Source organism: Psittacula echo (genome assembly GCF_963264785.1).
Source record: "Psittacula echo genome assembly, chromosome: 5".
Classification (NCBI taxonomy): domain Eukaryota; kingdom Metazoa; phylum Chordata; class Aves; order Psittaciformes; family Psittacidae; genus Psittacula; species Psittacula echo.
The window spans coordinates 82,770,775-82,783,257 of record NC_137739.1 but is presented as its reverse complement, the minus strand read 5'-3'; the positions used below and the strand labels follow the sequence as shown (position 1 = coordinate 82,783,257).

General features: G+C 42.7%; 1 protein-coding gene across 1 annotated transcript; it reads left to right on the top strand.

Annotated features, from left to right (window-relative positions):
• Nucleotides 1-61: 61 nt before the first annotated feature.
• On the top strand, nt 62-11,739 carry NUSAP1 (nucleolar and spindle associated protein 1; the record flags this gene model as incomplete). The annotated part of the gene is made up of 12 exons (XM_080617544.1): nt 62-157; nt 3,990-4,055; nt 5,124-5,315; nt 6,332-6,506; nt 6,678-6,767; nt 7,420-7,532; nt 8,280-8,345; nt 8,511-8,695; nt 9,217-9,401; nt 10,421-10,531; nt 11,091-11,199; nt 11,652-11,739. 12 exons carry the CDS (start codon nt 62-64, stop codon nt 11,737-11,739), a joined length of 1,476 nt encoding a protein of 491 aa, XP_080473670.1.
• Nucleotides 11,740-12,483: the final 744 nt, after the last annotated feature.

The window sequence follows — 12,483 nt, the reverse complement described above, 5'->3', positions numbered from 1 at the left end:
GTCAGTTGGGCGCGAGGTTTGAAGCGCGGCGGTTGAGGCGGTGGCCGGTCCGTGCCCTGCCATGGCGCCGTCTCCGCTGCGGCAGCGGCTCGAAGAGATGAAATACGTCGAGCTCCAGCAGATCGCAAAGGCCGCCGGGCTCAAGGCCAACCTGCGGGTGAGGGCGGGAGCAGCACCTCCTGAGCGAGGGGTGGGCGGGAAGGGGGAGCCCCGGCTTCTCGCACTTCCTTTATCGAGGGGCCTTGGCGATGGGGCTCCCGCGCTGCCCGGCCGGGAGCTGAGGGAGCGGCTGTAGTGCGGGGAACACTCCCGTCCCCGTGGACGTTGGTTTTGGGTACGGCACTGCTGGGGTCGCTGCCCTGGCCCTCGGGAGCGGTGGCAGCTTCGTGTTGAAGCGTCCCTTCGTCCGGGAAGAAGGTCCCGGCCGTTGACTCCCTCCGTGGGGTGAGGAGCTGTGCCCGTGTGCCTTCGTGACGGGCACAGGCCCAGAGGAACCGCTGCTTGTGCGGGCTCCGTTTAACCGGAGGGATTAAGGAGGGGATGTGCGGTGGGCGGCTGTGTTTAGGATTCGTTTCGTTCGTTTAAGACTCGGAAGAATAGCAACACCAGGGTGCCGTGAGGGACGAGGGTGCGTGTGTTTGTTTACCGGCTGCAGTTAAGAAAGAGGGATTTGAGCGCTCACCGGTGTTTCTTCTCTAGAGCCACATGGTGATGCCCGTGCCCTGCCCTCGCCTGGTGGGTACTTGACCCGCGGCAGGCACTGCCGCACTGCCGCTGCGAGAAAGCATAGAGCCTTAAAAGAAAGAAGATCCTTGTCCACTTCAGTGGACAAGGGGGCTCATTGTGCTGCCAGGACAAAGGCTTCGCCCAGGGCTTTCAGCTCTGAGTTATTTTGTTCTTAAACCTCTAGTTCTGGTTTGATTTTATGCTGCCCTTTCCCAAGAGTCTTTCGTAGCCTAAAATATCAGCAGCACGGTTTTGTTGTTATTTTACTGCTGTTACTGTTGAATGGATGCACGGGGTGAGAAGAGGAATGCTTTGCATGTACTTTGGGTGAGAAAGCAGTTTGTGCAGATATTTGATATGTGCTCGCTTATGTAGTGCTGCTAAAAACAATCTCATTCATCCTTGAATAATTACATTTCCTGGAAAATAAGCAACCAGGAAGAAAGCTGGGCAGGGAAAACTCTCTTTGTGTCTCTGTGGATATGTTATGTATTTATCTGAGGCCTTAAGCACTTTCTTTTATTTAGAGTCAGGGAATGGTTTTGGTTGGAAAGGCACCTCAAAGATCCCCTAGTTTCAACCCCCTGCCGCAGGCAGGGACACAATTTCACAGTATCACAGTATGTTAGAGATTGGAAGGGACCTCAAAAGATCATCTAGTCCAATCCCCCTGCCAGAGCAGGAACACCTAGATAAGGTTACACAGGAATGTGTCCAGGTGGGGTTTGAATGTCTCCAGAGAAGGAGACTCCACAACCTCCCTGGGCAGCCTGTTCCAGTGTTCGTCACCCTCACTGAGAAGAAGTTTCTTCTCAAGTTTAAGTGGAACCTCTTGTGTTCCAGTTTGTACCCATTACCCCTTGTCCTATCATTGTTTGCCACTGAGAAGAGCCTGGCTCCATCCTCGTGACACTGCCCCTTTATATATTTATATACACTAATAAGGTCACCCCTCAGTCTCCTCTTCTCCAAACTATAGAGGCCCAGCTCCCTCAGCCTTTCCTCATAAGGGAGATGCTCCACTCCCTTAATCATCTTAGTTGCCCTGCGCTGGACTCTCTCCAGCAGGTCCCTGTCCTTCTTGAACTGAGGGGCCCAGAACTGGACACAATATTCCAGATGTGGTCTCACCAGGGCAGAGTAGAGGGGAAGGAGAACCTCTCTCGACCTACTGACCACCCCCCTTCTAATACACCCCAGGATGCCATTGGCCTTCTTGGCCACAAGGGCACAGTGTTGGCTCATGGTCATCCTGCCATCCACTAGGACCCCCAGGTCCCTCTCCCCTACACTGCTCTCTAACAGGTCGTCCCCCAACCTATACTGGAACCTGGGGTTGTTCCTGCCCAGATGCTGGACTCTACACTTTCCCTTGTTATATTTCATCAAGTTATTCCCTGCCCAACTCTCCAGCCTGTCCAGGTCTCGCTGGATGGCAGCACAGCCTTCTGGCGTGTCAGCCACTCCTCCCAGCTTAGTGTCATCAGCAACCTTGCTGACAGTACACTCAATTCCCTCATCTAAATCATTGATGAATATATTAAATAATACTGGTCCCAATACTGACCCTTGAGGCACTCCACTAGATACAGGCCTCCAAGTGGACTCTGCCCCATAGACTACAACTCTCTGGCTTCTCTCCTTCAGCCAGTTCGCGGTCCACCTCACTACCTGATCATCCAGGCCACACTTCCTCAGTTTAGCTATGAGGATGCTGTGGGAGACTGTGTCAAATGCTTTGCTGAAGTCAAGGTAGACCACATCCACCGCTCTGCCATCATCCATCCACCGTGTTATTTCCTCATAAAAGGCTATGAGTTTGGTCAAGCATGACTTCCCCTTGGTAAAACCATGTTGACTGCCCCTCATAACCCTTTTATCCTTGATATGCCTTAAGATGGCACCACAGATAAGGTGTTCCATCACTTTCCCAGGGATGGAGGTGAGGCTGACCGGTCTGTAGTTACCTGGGTCCTTCTTCTTGCCCTTTTTGAAGACTGGAGTGACATTTGCTTTCCTCCAGTCCTCAGGCACCTCTCCCGTTTCCCAAGACTTGGTAAAGATGATGGAGAGTGGTCTAGCAATGACTTCCGCCAGTTCCCTCAGCACCTGCGGGTGCATCCCATCTGGACCCATGGATTTATGGATGTCCAGATTGCTCAACTGGTCTCTAACCCGTTCCTCATCAACTAAGGCAAACTGCTCCAGTGACCTGACTTCATCTGAGGTCTCAGGGGTACAGGGCTCTTCAGGACTGCCTCCGGCAGAGTAGACAGAAACAAAGAAGGCATTCAGTAACCCTGCCATCTCTGTATCTTCTGTCACCAGGGCACCCATCCCGTTCACCAGTGGGCTTACATTACCTCTGGTGTTAGTTTTATCTGCCATGTATTTGAAAAAGCTCTTTCTGCTGTCCTTGACCCCTCTCGCCAGATTTAATTCTAAGGAGGCCTTAGCCATCCTAGCTGCCTTCCTACATCCTCTAGCAGCAGCCTTATATTCCTCCCAAGTGGCCAGCCCCTCCTTCCATGACCTGTGAACTCTGCTCTTCCACTTGAGCATACCTAGCAGTTCCCTATTTAGCCACGCAGGTCTCCTGGCCCTCTTCCTTGACTTCCTAAGTGTCGGGATGCTTTGATCTTGAGCTCGGAATAAGCAATCCTTGAATGCCAACCAACTATCTTGGGCCCCTTTACCTTCAAGCAGCCTTGCCCATGGGATTTCCCCCAGCAATTGCTTGAAAAGGCCAAAGTTTGCCCTGCTAAAGTCCAGGGTTGCAATTCTACTTGCTATTGTACTGGTCCTACCACACAAGATCCTGAATTCCACCATCTCGTGGTCGCTGCAACCAAGGCAGCCCTCAACCTTTACTGCTTTGACCAGACCCTCCTTGTTAGTGAGGATGAGATCCAGCAGCGCTCCCCTCCTGGTTGGCTCATCCACCATTTGCATGAGGAAGTTATCATCCACACACTGGAGGAACCTCCTGGACTGTGGCTGGGTTGCTGAGTAGTCCTTCCAGCAAACATCAGGGAAGTTAAAATCCCCCACGATGAACACGGCCTGTGACTGTGAGGCCGCTCTCAGCTGCCTGTAGAAGCAATTTGACTGACTTGGATGAAGCTTTAGTCTTCCATTGGATTCAGGAACTGTTCTGCTTGTTTGCTGGGTCAATTGATAGGACACTGTTTGGATTTATGCAATGTTTTGTTTGATGATTTAATGCGGTATTTGGTTCATATGTTGTCTCGGTTTCTCTCCAGGCAGACAAACTGTTGAAAGCATTGAAGCAACACTTTGATGGAACAAAAGAAGAAAGTGCAAATATGGTAAGGGATGATAAATAGGCCATTCTTAGTAAGAGATAGATCTAACTGTGATTAGTAGAACAGGGCATGTACTGAAAGTTAATTTTTACCATCATAAGAATTGTAATAAAAATACCTTTTTTTCCTCATGGTGCCTTTAGTTTAATACACTCTGGTACTGATGGGAACAGATGTGCTGCTGTTAGCTTTAAGTGGCCTCCTATCTACCTAAAGCTGATTTCCTGTCAGCTGCCAAAATGAACAGTGTACTTTTCAGCATCAGTACAAAGTTATTCTCTGTGAAAACCAACATTTACATTTCCATTGAGCAGATATTAACTCTTACCTTTGTGACTGCAGGTGATAGTCAGTACCAAACATGAACACATCTTACTCGTTTTACATGCCTAGATTAAAGGGATTAGATATTCATTGGAAAGCATTTTGCATTTACTACAGTTTACTTACACGGACACTATAATGAGAGTGATACAATTGTGATGTTTCCTTTATTTGTCTCTTCATGTATTGGTTTCTCTTTTAAGTCTTCTCTTCTGTAAACTGAATTATTTCATTGGCTATGGTGATGGCTTTTAAGTTTTTGATAGCAAGTAAGTTGGTATTTGCTTTTTCTAAAATACATCTCTAAGTGCTTCCTTTAAAAATCTTTTTTAAAGGTTTGAGGAGCTGGTAGAATCCTTGTGATCTTATTTTTAACTATAACAAGTATGGAAGTGCCTCTGAGTATTTCTTTTGGTGAAGAGCATTTCACAGAAACATGAACCTGGGAGGGTCACAGCATCCTGCAGTCAGATTTTAAATATAGTGTTAGTCTTATAGACTCTTACTAAAATGCTCTATAATAAAATTACTCTAAGCTTTCTTTTTAAAGCCTTCAAATAATAGGCTTTGATATCTAGGGAAGTCTAGACAGTGCCAATTTCTTCATCACTACACTGTTAGATGCATGCTACTGCTTTTCCTCTATGTGAAATACTTCTTGCAATAATAAAATGGAAACTATCTCTTTGGAGTATCTAACTGATGTTCATGTCAGCTACTCCACATTACAGTATTTTTCTGCTATAGGACTCTGAAGAAAGTGCACCTGGTGTCATCAAATCAGATGAACTGAACAATGAGGAGGAAATGATGCCAAATTCAGTGGCCTTTGTTACAAGAAGATGTGGTAAAGAAAAGAAAGTAACCAGAAAAAAGAGGAACTCCACTGAGGATACTAACACCAGTGAGGAAAGTGCAGAGCTTTCTCATGAGAAAGAGGTGATTCACATTGCTTGGCTTTGTGTGCTGTCCCCTTTCTTCAACATGATGTAAACTCATTTGATTTTTTTTCCTACCACCATTTAGCAGCTGGTTTAAATGTTATATATATGTGCCTATGTGTGTGTGTATATGTAAGACTTTTATATGCAAATATTCCGGTACTGGTTTTCTGTACTTTGTAGTACTGATTTTGTCTATCTTGACTGTGCTATTCTATAACGAACAGAGACTACTCGCTAGTCACAGAAGTAAATTATATTCTTCTAAGAAAGAAGTGATAATCCAGACCCTTCACTATTCATTATAGTGTTCTGAACATTAGACTAGTTTCAGAATTTACCTAAAAATAAAGCTGTTCTCTCTTTATATAGAAAAAAAAATTATCAGGAATTGGATGATTGCCTAAACCTTATAATTTTTAACTCCCCCTCTTCTCAGTGGGTTCTTTATTCATGGCTTGTAAGGCTGAGGGAGGGGAAGATTCGGTGTGAGATGGGGTGGAATTGTTTTTCTTTAGCATTACATGCACTTAGTGGGTGAACTAATGTGAAAGAACTTTTCCTGATTTAGAATGAGAGAAGGGAAATAAGAAATGAGGAGTGTTAATCTGTCAGTGTTAGACACTTGTACAGTAGCCAGAGCTACAATAGTAAAAAGTAACATAGCCAGGGAATTAATTTTTACTTGCAAACAATTAAGTTTGTCAATAAAGGTAACTTTATACTAACATGTTAGAGCTGTGCAGGTAAAAGCTTTCTGATATAGTTCTGTGAAATAACAGGGTAAGTATTTCACAGGTTAATTCAGGTTGGACTTCAGAAAGTCTCTTGCTCAGTCTCCCAATCAAAGCAGGGTCAACTATGAGGTTAGACCACAATGCTAAAGGCTTTATCTAATCTGATATAGAAAACCTCTAAGGGTGGAGCCTGTTCCACTGGCTGCTTTCAGAACAACAGCTCTTCTTTATATCCAGCTGGAACAAAGTATTTAAATGAAGTATGTTTAAACTGCAGGTGCATTTCGAAATGAAAGAAAATGAGGTGCCTCTGGGTGAGCAAGGAAAGGGACAGAAGGTATTCCAAACTGAGGAACAAGTAACTAAAAAGAGAGCTACTGAGAGCACAGGGATGGGTACTGCTCAGAAAGAACAGCCAAAGAGGACTTCTACTAAAAATGCTGGAGGTGAATGTAAGTAGGAAATTCCAAAAACTAAGTTTAATGACTTGTACTACTTTAAATGTACCCTTGGTTATTTTGTTGTGTCTGCAAAGATTGCTGTGGCCTGTCTGGTGATCAGCACCTTATCTGAGGAGACCAGGGTCAAAAAAAAAATGATTTTGTCTGGCCTTACTGTCTCAGGTGATGCTCTTAAGGGAGGAGGGAAGATCCCTGTATATGCAGGCCGTGCATCTAGGTCTGGGAAAAAAGGAATGAAGGCTACTACACCAAGTAAGCTACCCTACCATCTTTAGAAATAGATGTGGTGTCTGTGTGTGAAGGGTTTTTTACAACCCAAATTCCATTTCTGTCTGAAGAAGAAACCATTTCCTCTTTAAAAAGCACGCAAAGAAAAAAGTTCTCAACAGTTACACTTTAAGGTTTATCTGCTAACTTGTAAGTTCATAGTAGCAAATGACTCACGTATATGTTATAAAACTGGTTATCAACCACTTAGGTGTCTTTTGGGTCTTATACTTGCATTCATGATTATCAAAACCACAAAGAGCAGGAAGATGTGCTGTTACACCTGCTTGTTTAATTTTACCTTATAAGCGCCACCTTTGGGCTGCATTACTGTGTATTAGCTCACTTTCATCACTTCATAAAATACATTAGTTCGTTTAAAGTATAGAAGTATCTATATTTTTTCTTTAACTGCAGAATGTGGGGGTTGGACCAGATGATCTTTAAAGGTCTTTTCCACCCCAAACCACTCTGTGATTCTCCAGAGCATGCACCAGCTCTCTGGCGATGTAGCTGGTGAGGTGGATTCTATTTCATACTGTTTAGTTACCTGGGTATACCCGACCTTCAATTAGAGGGTTATGTTATATTTTTTTGTGTCAGACATGTGACTCTTCTTATTTTTGGAACTTCTTAGACTTTAAGAAGTTGCATGAGGCTCACTTCAAGAAAATGGAATCAATTGCTGACTACATTGAGAGGAAAAAGAAAATTATTGAAACCTGCAGCAGTTCTCTCCATGAAGTCAAGGTAAGTGACAACACCGGAAGATACACATTCTTCCCCTATCCTTTGATTTCCAGAGCCTCCCTGTAAAAGCCTTGTAGAGTCTCTTTAGAGGAGCAAGTACATGCAGTGTAATGTGATGGTCAGTGAAGTTTAACTGCAGTCCTATATAACTAGTTATAGATAGCTATTATGTAGTCATAAGTGTATATATATTAATAGTGTATGGTTATAGTTACAGAAACCAACAAGTAACTTGTCAGTTTTCAGTAAAACCTAATTCTTTCATGATTACTTTTGTGGAGGGTCTCCTGAAGCCTTTGTTTGCAACTGTCTGAATGGCTGCAGAGTTTAACCAAGGGGGTGGGTTGTTTTTCAAAGAGTAGGAGCTTAATATTAAAGTTCCTCTTTTAAAGCACCATTGTCCAATGACTGCATATAACTGTCCTTTAAAATACATGTGATATGTTGTTCTCAGTGGCCTTGATTCTCAGTTCTTGTATTTCACACTTGCATGGGTGAAAGCTGCTAGTGGACCTCTTTGAGAGTGTCAGTAATGTATCAATGAAGATATGAATAAATATGTCAGTGGACATAGAATCATATGATTGCTTAGGTTGGAAAAGACCTTTAAGATCATCAAGTCCAACCCTTAACCTTGCACTGCCAAGTCCTTATTGAAACAGTAAACACTGAAACTCCTGAACTACGTTTCTCTTTCTAAGCTGTGCATTGTAACAACATATACTTAAGACAAATTGCTCTTGGCAGGTGCTGACCAAAAAATCAAGTAATTTAAGAGCATCAGAAAAAGGCACTCCTTGCAGCACTTCTAAGGTATGTGTTTTCAGATCAGTTTTATTAAAGTACTTATGTTTTTAAGAAAAGAAAGAGGAAAACTGAGGAGACTGTGCATATCTGATTCACTATTTTCCCTTTCTCTTAGCTGCTTTTCTGATGAATGTTTAGCAGTCTTCTAACTTGGGATTTGCTCTTCCCTAGAAACAAACCAGCAGCAAAATGTTCTTATTCAGCCCAAATCCAGAAAGAGGCAGATTCTCCACCACCTGCACCCCCAGTAACCGCCGTCACTCACCGCGCAGTTCTCTGAACACCAGTCAGAGTATTTTATCCAAGAAATCGTCATTTAACCCTTCTGTCCTTTCAACAACCAAAATGAACGTCAGGTAAAAAGAACCAACCAGACCCACCAGTGAGCTATTTGGTGTGATAAGCATGAAATAATCAGTGCTGTGATTTCACTTCATTACTTCTGTTCCAAGCATTACCTACATGAGACTGATTCTGGTTACTAATGTTCAGCCCAGCTTAAACCAGCCTTACTGTGCTGTTACAACCATGATTCTTACATTTCGACTTCTGGCAGAGGAATCTTGCATCTCTTTCAGCTTTCAGTCTGCTAAACCAGCCAAGCCTAATTATTTTTGTTAATGTGTTTTCTCTCTTGTCAGGGAAGCTAATCATCTCCTTTATATCTGAATTAATTCCTAATATTACTTTCTGCTATCAGTGATGGCTCATAACTTGAAAATTGCCAGCAAAGTTTTTAATGTGGCTTATGCAGAAGCTATGAATATCTTTTATACTTTCTACCTGTAAGAAAAATAGAACACAGAACCTTCTGTGTTCTGTCATGTTGCTTCTATTCCTTGTAGATTACTAACTTTGTCTTATTAATAACTTTCAGGTTCTCAGAAGCCACAAAAGATAATGAGCACAAACGCTCCCTTACCAAGACTCCATCTAGAATGTCTCCATACCTGCAGATGTGCACACCTGAGAGCCACAGGAGCTGCAAATCAGCAAGTCAGAAAACCAGTGTAGGAAATGCAAGAAATAACGATCCGACTGCAGCAAAGGGTAAAGGCGAGGGTGAATATTTGGCTCTTTCAGGTCAAGACTTTTCTCTTACTGAATTATTATAATTTTTTTATAGTCTAATGTCATGTAGACCTAGGGTTTAACTTAATTCTCTCATTTATGACTTATTCTTTAGAAACTGCCTTAGTTTCTTTACTAAGCAAGTCAGGTGCTAAGACTTAAGTAGTAGCTACCTATAGAAAAGGGGATAAAAAAATCTTATAGGGACTTCAGGGGCTATGTAACTAAAGGTTTGTTTAACAGGCACAGGGAGATCCTGTGTGTGGCGAGAGGAGCTCCTGATGCCTTTCAGAGGTCTTAATCTCCTTGTGGGTTTGATATGTACCAGGCTTCTAGCTGTGTTTTAAGACAACCTATTATTATCAGCTTTACCAACCCTGAGTAACTCAGGAACTAAAGCTCTGTGAGAAAAAGCAGAAGTTTAATTGTTACTGATTTCTGCACTAGCACAGGTCTGCTACCTAACCACTGATGTACCACAGGTACAGTGGCACAGGTCAAGAATGCAGAGTTGCCTGTCTTGCTGTATGACAATACTGATCTTTTTTAGGGGGAAAGAAAACTCCCACTGCTGATGAAGCTGGTGTGTTCTAGAACACTTCTTGTTTTAATGGGGAAAACCACTTAGTTCCAAATAGGCACAGAGACTGGCAAACACAATTTGTTCTGAAGGACCGAAAAATATGTGGAGGTATACATGCAGGGGGTGGGAATGAGATAATCTTAAGGCCCTTTCCAACCCAAACCATTCTATGATTCTACTGTACAGCATAATCAGAGCAAAAGGGATAATACTCTACAACTCTTGCTCTCTTCAGACCTGAAAGCTGCCGTTTCAAGTGAGCTGTATTTGTGCAACTGTGTTGCTAGAGGTAGCAGACGGTACCATTTAGCGGCTCTTTGGTCTTGATACTTATAAGGTGGTCTTCATGCGTTCTTTCTGACTAGCTATGTCAGTGATGCTCTTGCTACTATAATTAAGTATGGTATTATCTTGATGCCTTTTGTAGCTGTCACCCCCTTCAAGTTTTCAGCTCACCCTGCAGAACCCACAAGCACCAAGAAGACATTTGATCTCAAAGCAAGTCTCTCAAGGCCGCTTCGGTATCAGCCACATAAAGGTACTATGATCCTGCGCAGTTTGTGTTGGTCACATCCCTTCTACTCAGCTGCCTAAAAGGCATTGACACAAACCATGACAATGAAGTTTTCAGTCTCTTTTCCCCATCCCTTTCCCTGTCTGTCTGGGTTCCCACATAGTCTGTGGACTAACGTTAGATTTCTATTTAACGTATGCTTTAAGAGCCTCCCTACTGAATCTTTTATGACCAAAAGTCTGTAAGAATAAACATCCTTGTATTCCATTGTGTATACAGGAAACATATTCCTCACACAATTAAGGTTATTTTTAGTTTAGTTTTTTAAAGCATACTGTTGTGTGAGAAGCTGAACTTTGTGTGCTGAGTGTTGCTTTTAAGTACAGACACCTGCTACTACTTACAGAAAAATGACTTGTATGTAATGAGCAGGTGAAACTGATAGTACAGCTGAAGAGTTATTTCATCTTAGAGTTGACCAGCAAAAAGCACTCTAGCCAGTATAAAACTCACAACAAGAAGTTAAGCGTACAACTACAAAACTAGTGATTCAATAGTATCATTTTTTTCCCTGCACTTGTAGGACGACTAAAACCTTGGGGAGAATCGACAGAAAATACTGTCCCAAATAAGCCTGGCAGCAACATCTCTTCATATAAGAAAGACTACAAACAGCCCCATCTTCAGACAAGGTTAGTACACCACTGGCTTTCTATGAATATTGTTACTTAAAATAATATGGTGACTCCTTTTTAGTATTTAAATATGCAAAGAAAGCTTTTGTATTAAAGTGATCTTTGCCTCCAGTAGTCTGGTATCAGGGAGGCCAACAAAGAGGGCAGCTTTGAATCTGACAGGCTCTTATTCTATGAATGCTACCAGCTCTAGGATTTGAAGTTTGGCCTTCCCCTTGGAGGAAGCTGTGAATACTGATGTGCTGTTACCTTAAATGTTAGACCTGTATATCTAAGCAGAAGTCTTTGCTTCAGTGTCTGAAATCAGTCCAAACCAGTACTGCTCTGCCTGCTATTGGCAAATGCAGCACACTGGTTAAATGGATGCTAGGTCTTGGTCAGATTCCTTTGGTTGCTTGTGTGTCTGCCTTAACATAATTTCATGTGGTCTGTCTCTTTTTCCCCTTCAGGGAAGAAAGGCGGGAGAAACATGAGCAAGAGAGAAAGAAGAAAAAGGCTAAGGTTCTTGAAAACCGCAGAGGAATATCTGTGGGTTAGGAGGAATAAGAAATATCTAAGATATGACTGTAAATACTAGTTCTGTCATGTAAATATCTGTGCTGTGTGTGTAGTTCAGCTTGCTATTAGCTAGTAGAATCAAGAGAGCACTGAATAAGACTTCAAAGTGCATCTGAGCGTAATGTTTCAGTGATCAACTTCTCCAATGAGATGAGAGTTCTAAACTTTAAGGAGCTTAGAACTATCTCCAGTTGCCTCATGTTTTCATTTAACCAAAACATGTTAAAGGAGAAAATATAAGTGGGGGGAAAAAAGATCCTCAAGAAGTCTACTTGCAACTTAGGCCAGACTTCACCTGTGTATGCATTTGTTACTGCTAGATGCACACTTTGGATAGAAAGCTTCAAAGTGTTTCACTGGCAAACTACAATTAATTCAATTGCCCCTTTCTCCAAATCAATCCTTCAATCCTGTGACAACAGTGACAGCAATTATTCAGTGTTTCTCATTGCCTATGAGGTAGTAGGGAATTTCCAAGAGCTAAAACATGCAACTTCTCTGGAAAACTAAAAGTTTCCAGCATAATTGTAACACGATGTATTAAAGCCACAACTGAAAGGGGGCTTTACAAATGACCAGTGGGATACTTTGAGCAGTTTATGTTGTTTTGTTCCTTTCTGTGCTAAATAGCAGCTGTTAACAGAATTGTTCTGCTTTTCATCTCTCCGATGCTTAAAAGAGGTTACAGTAATATTGAGGCACATTCAATATGTTAGATTTAAA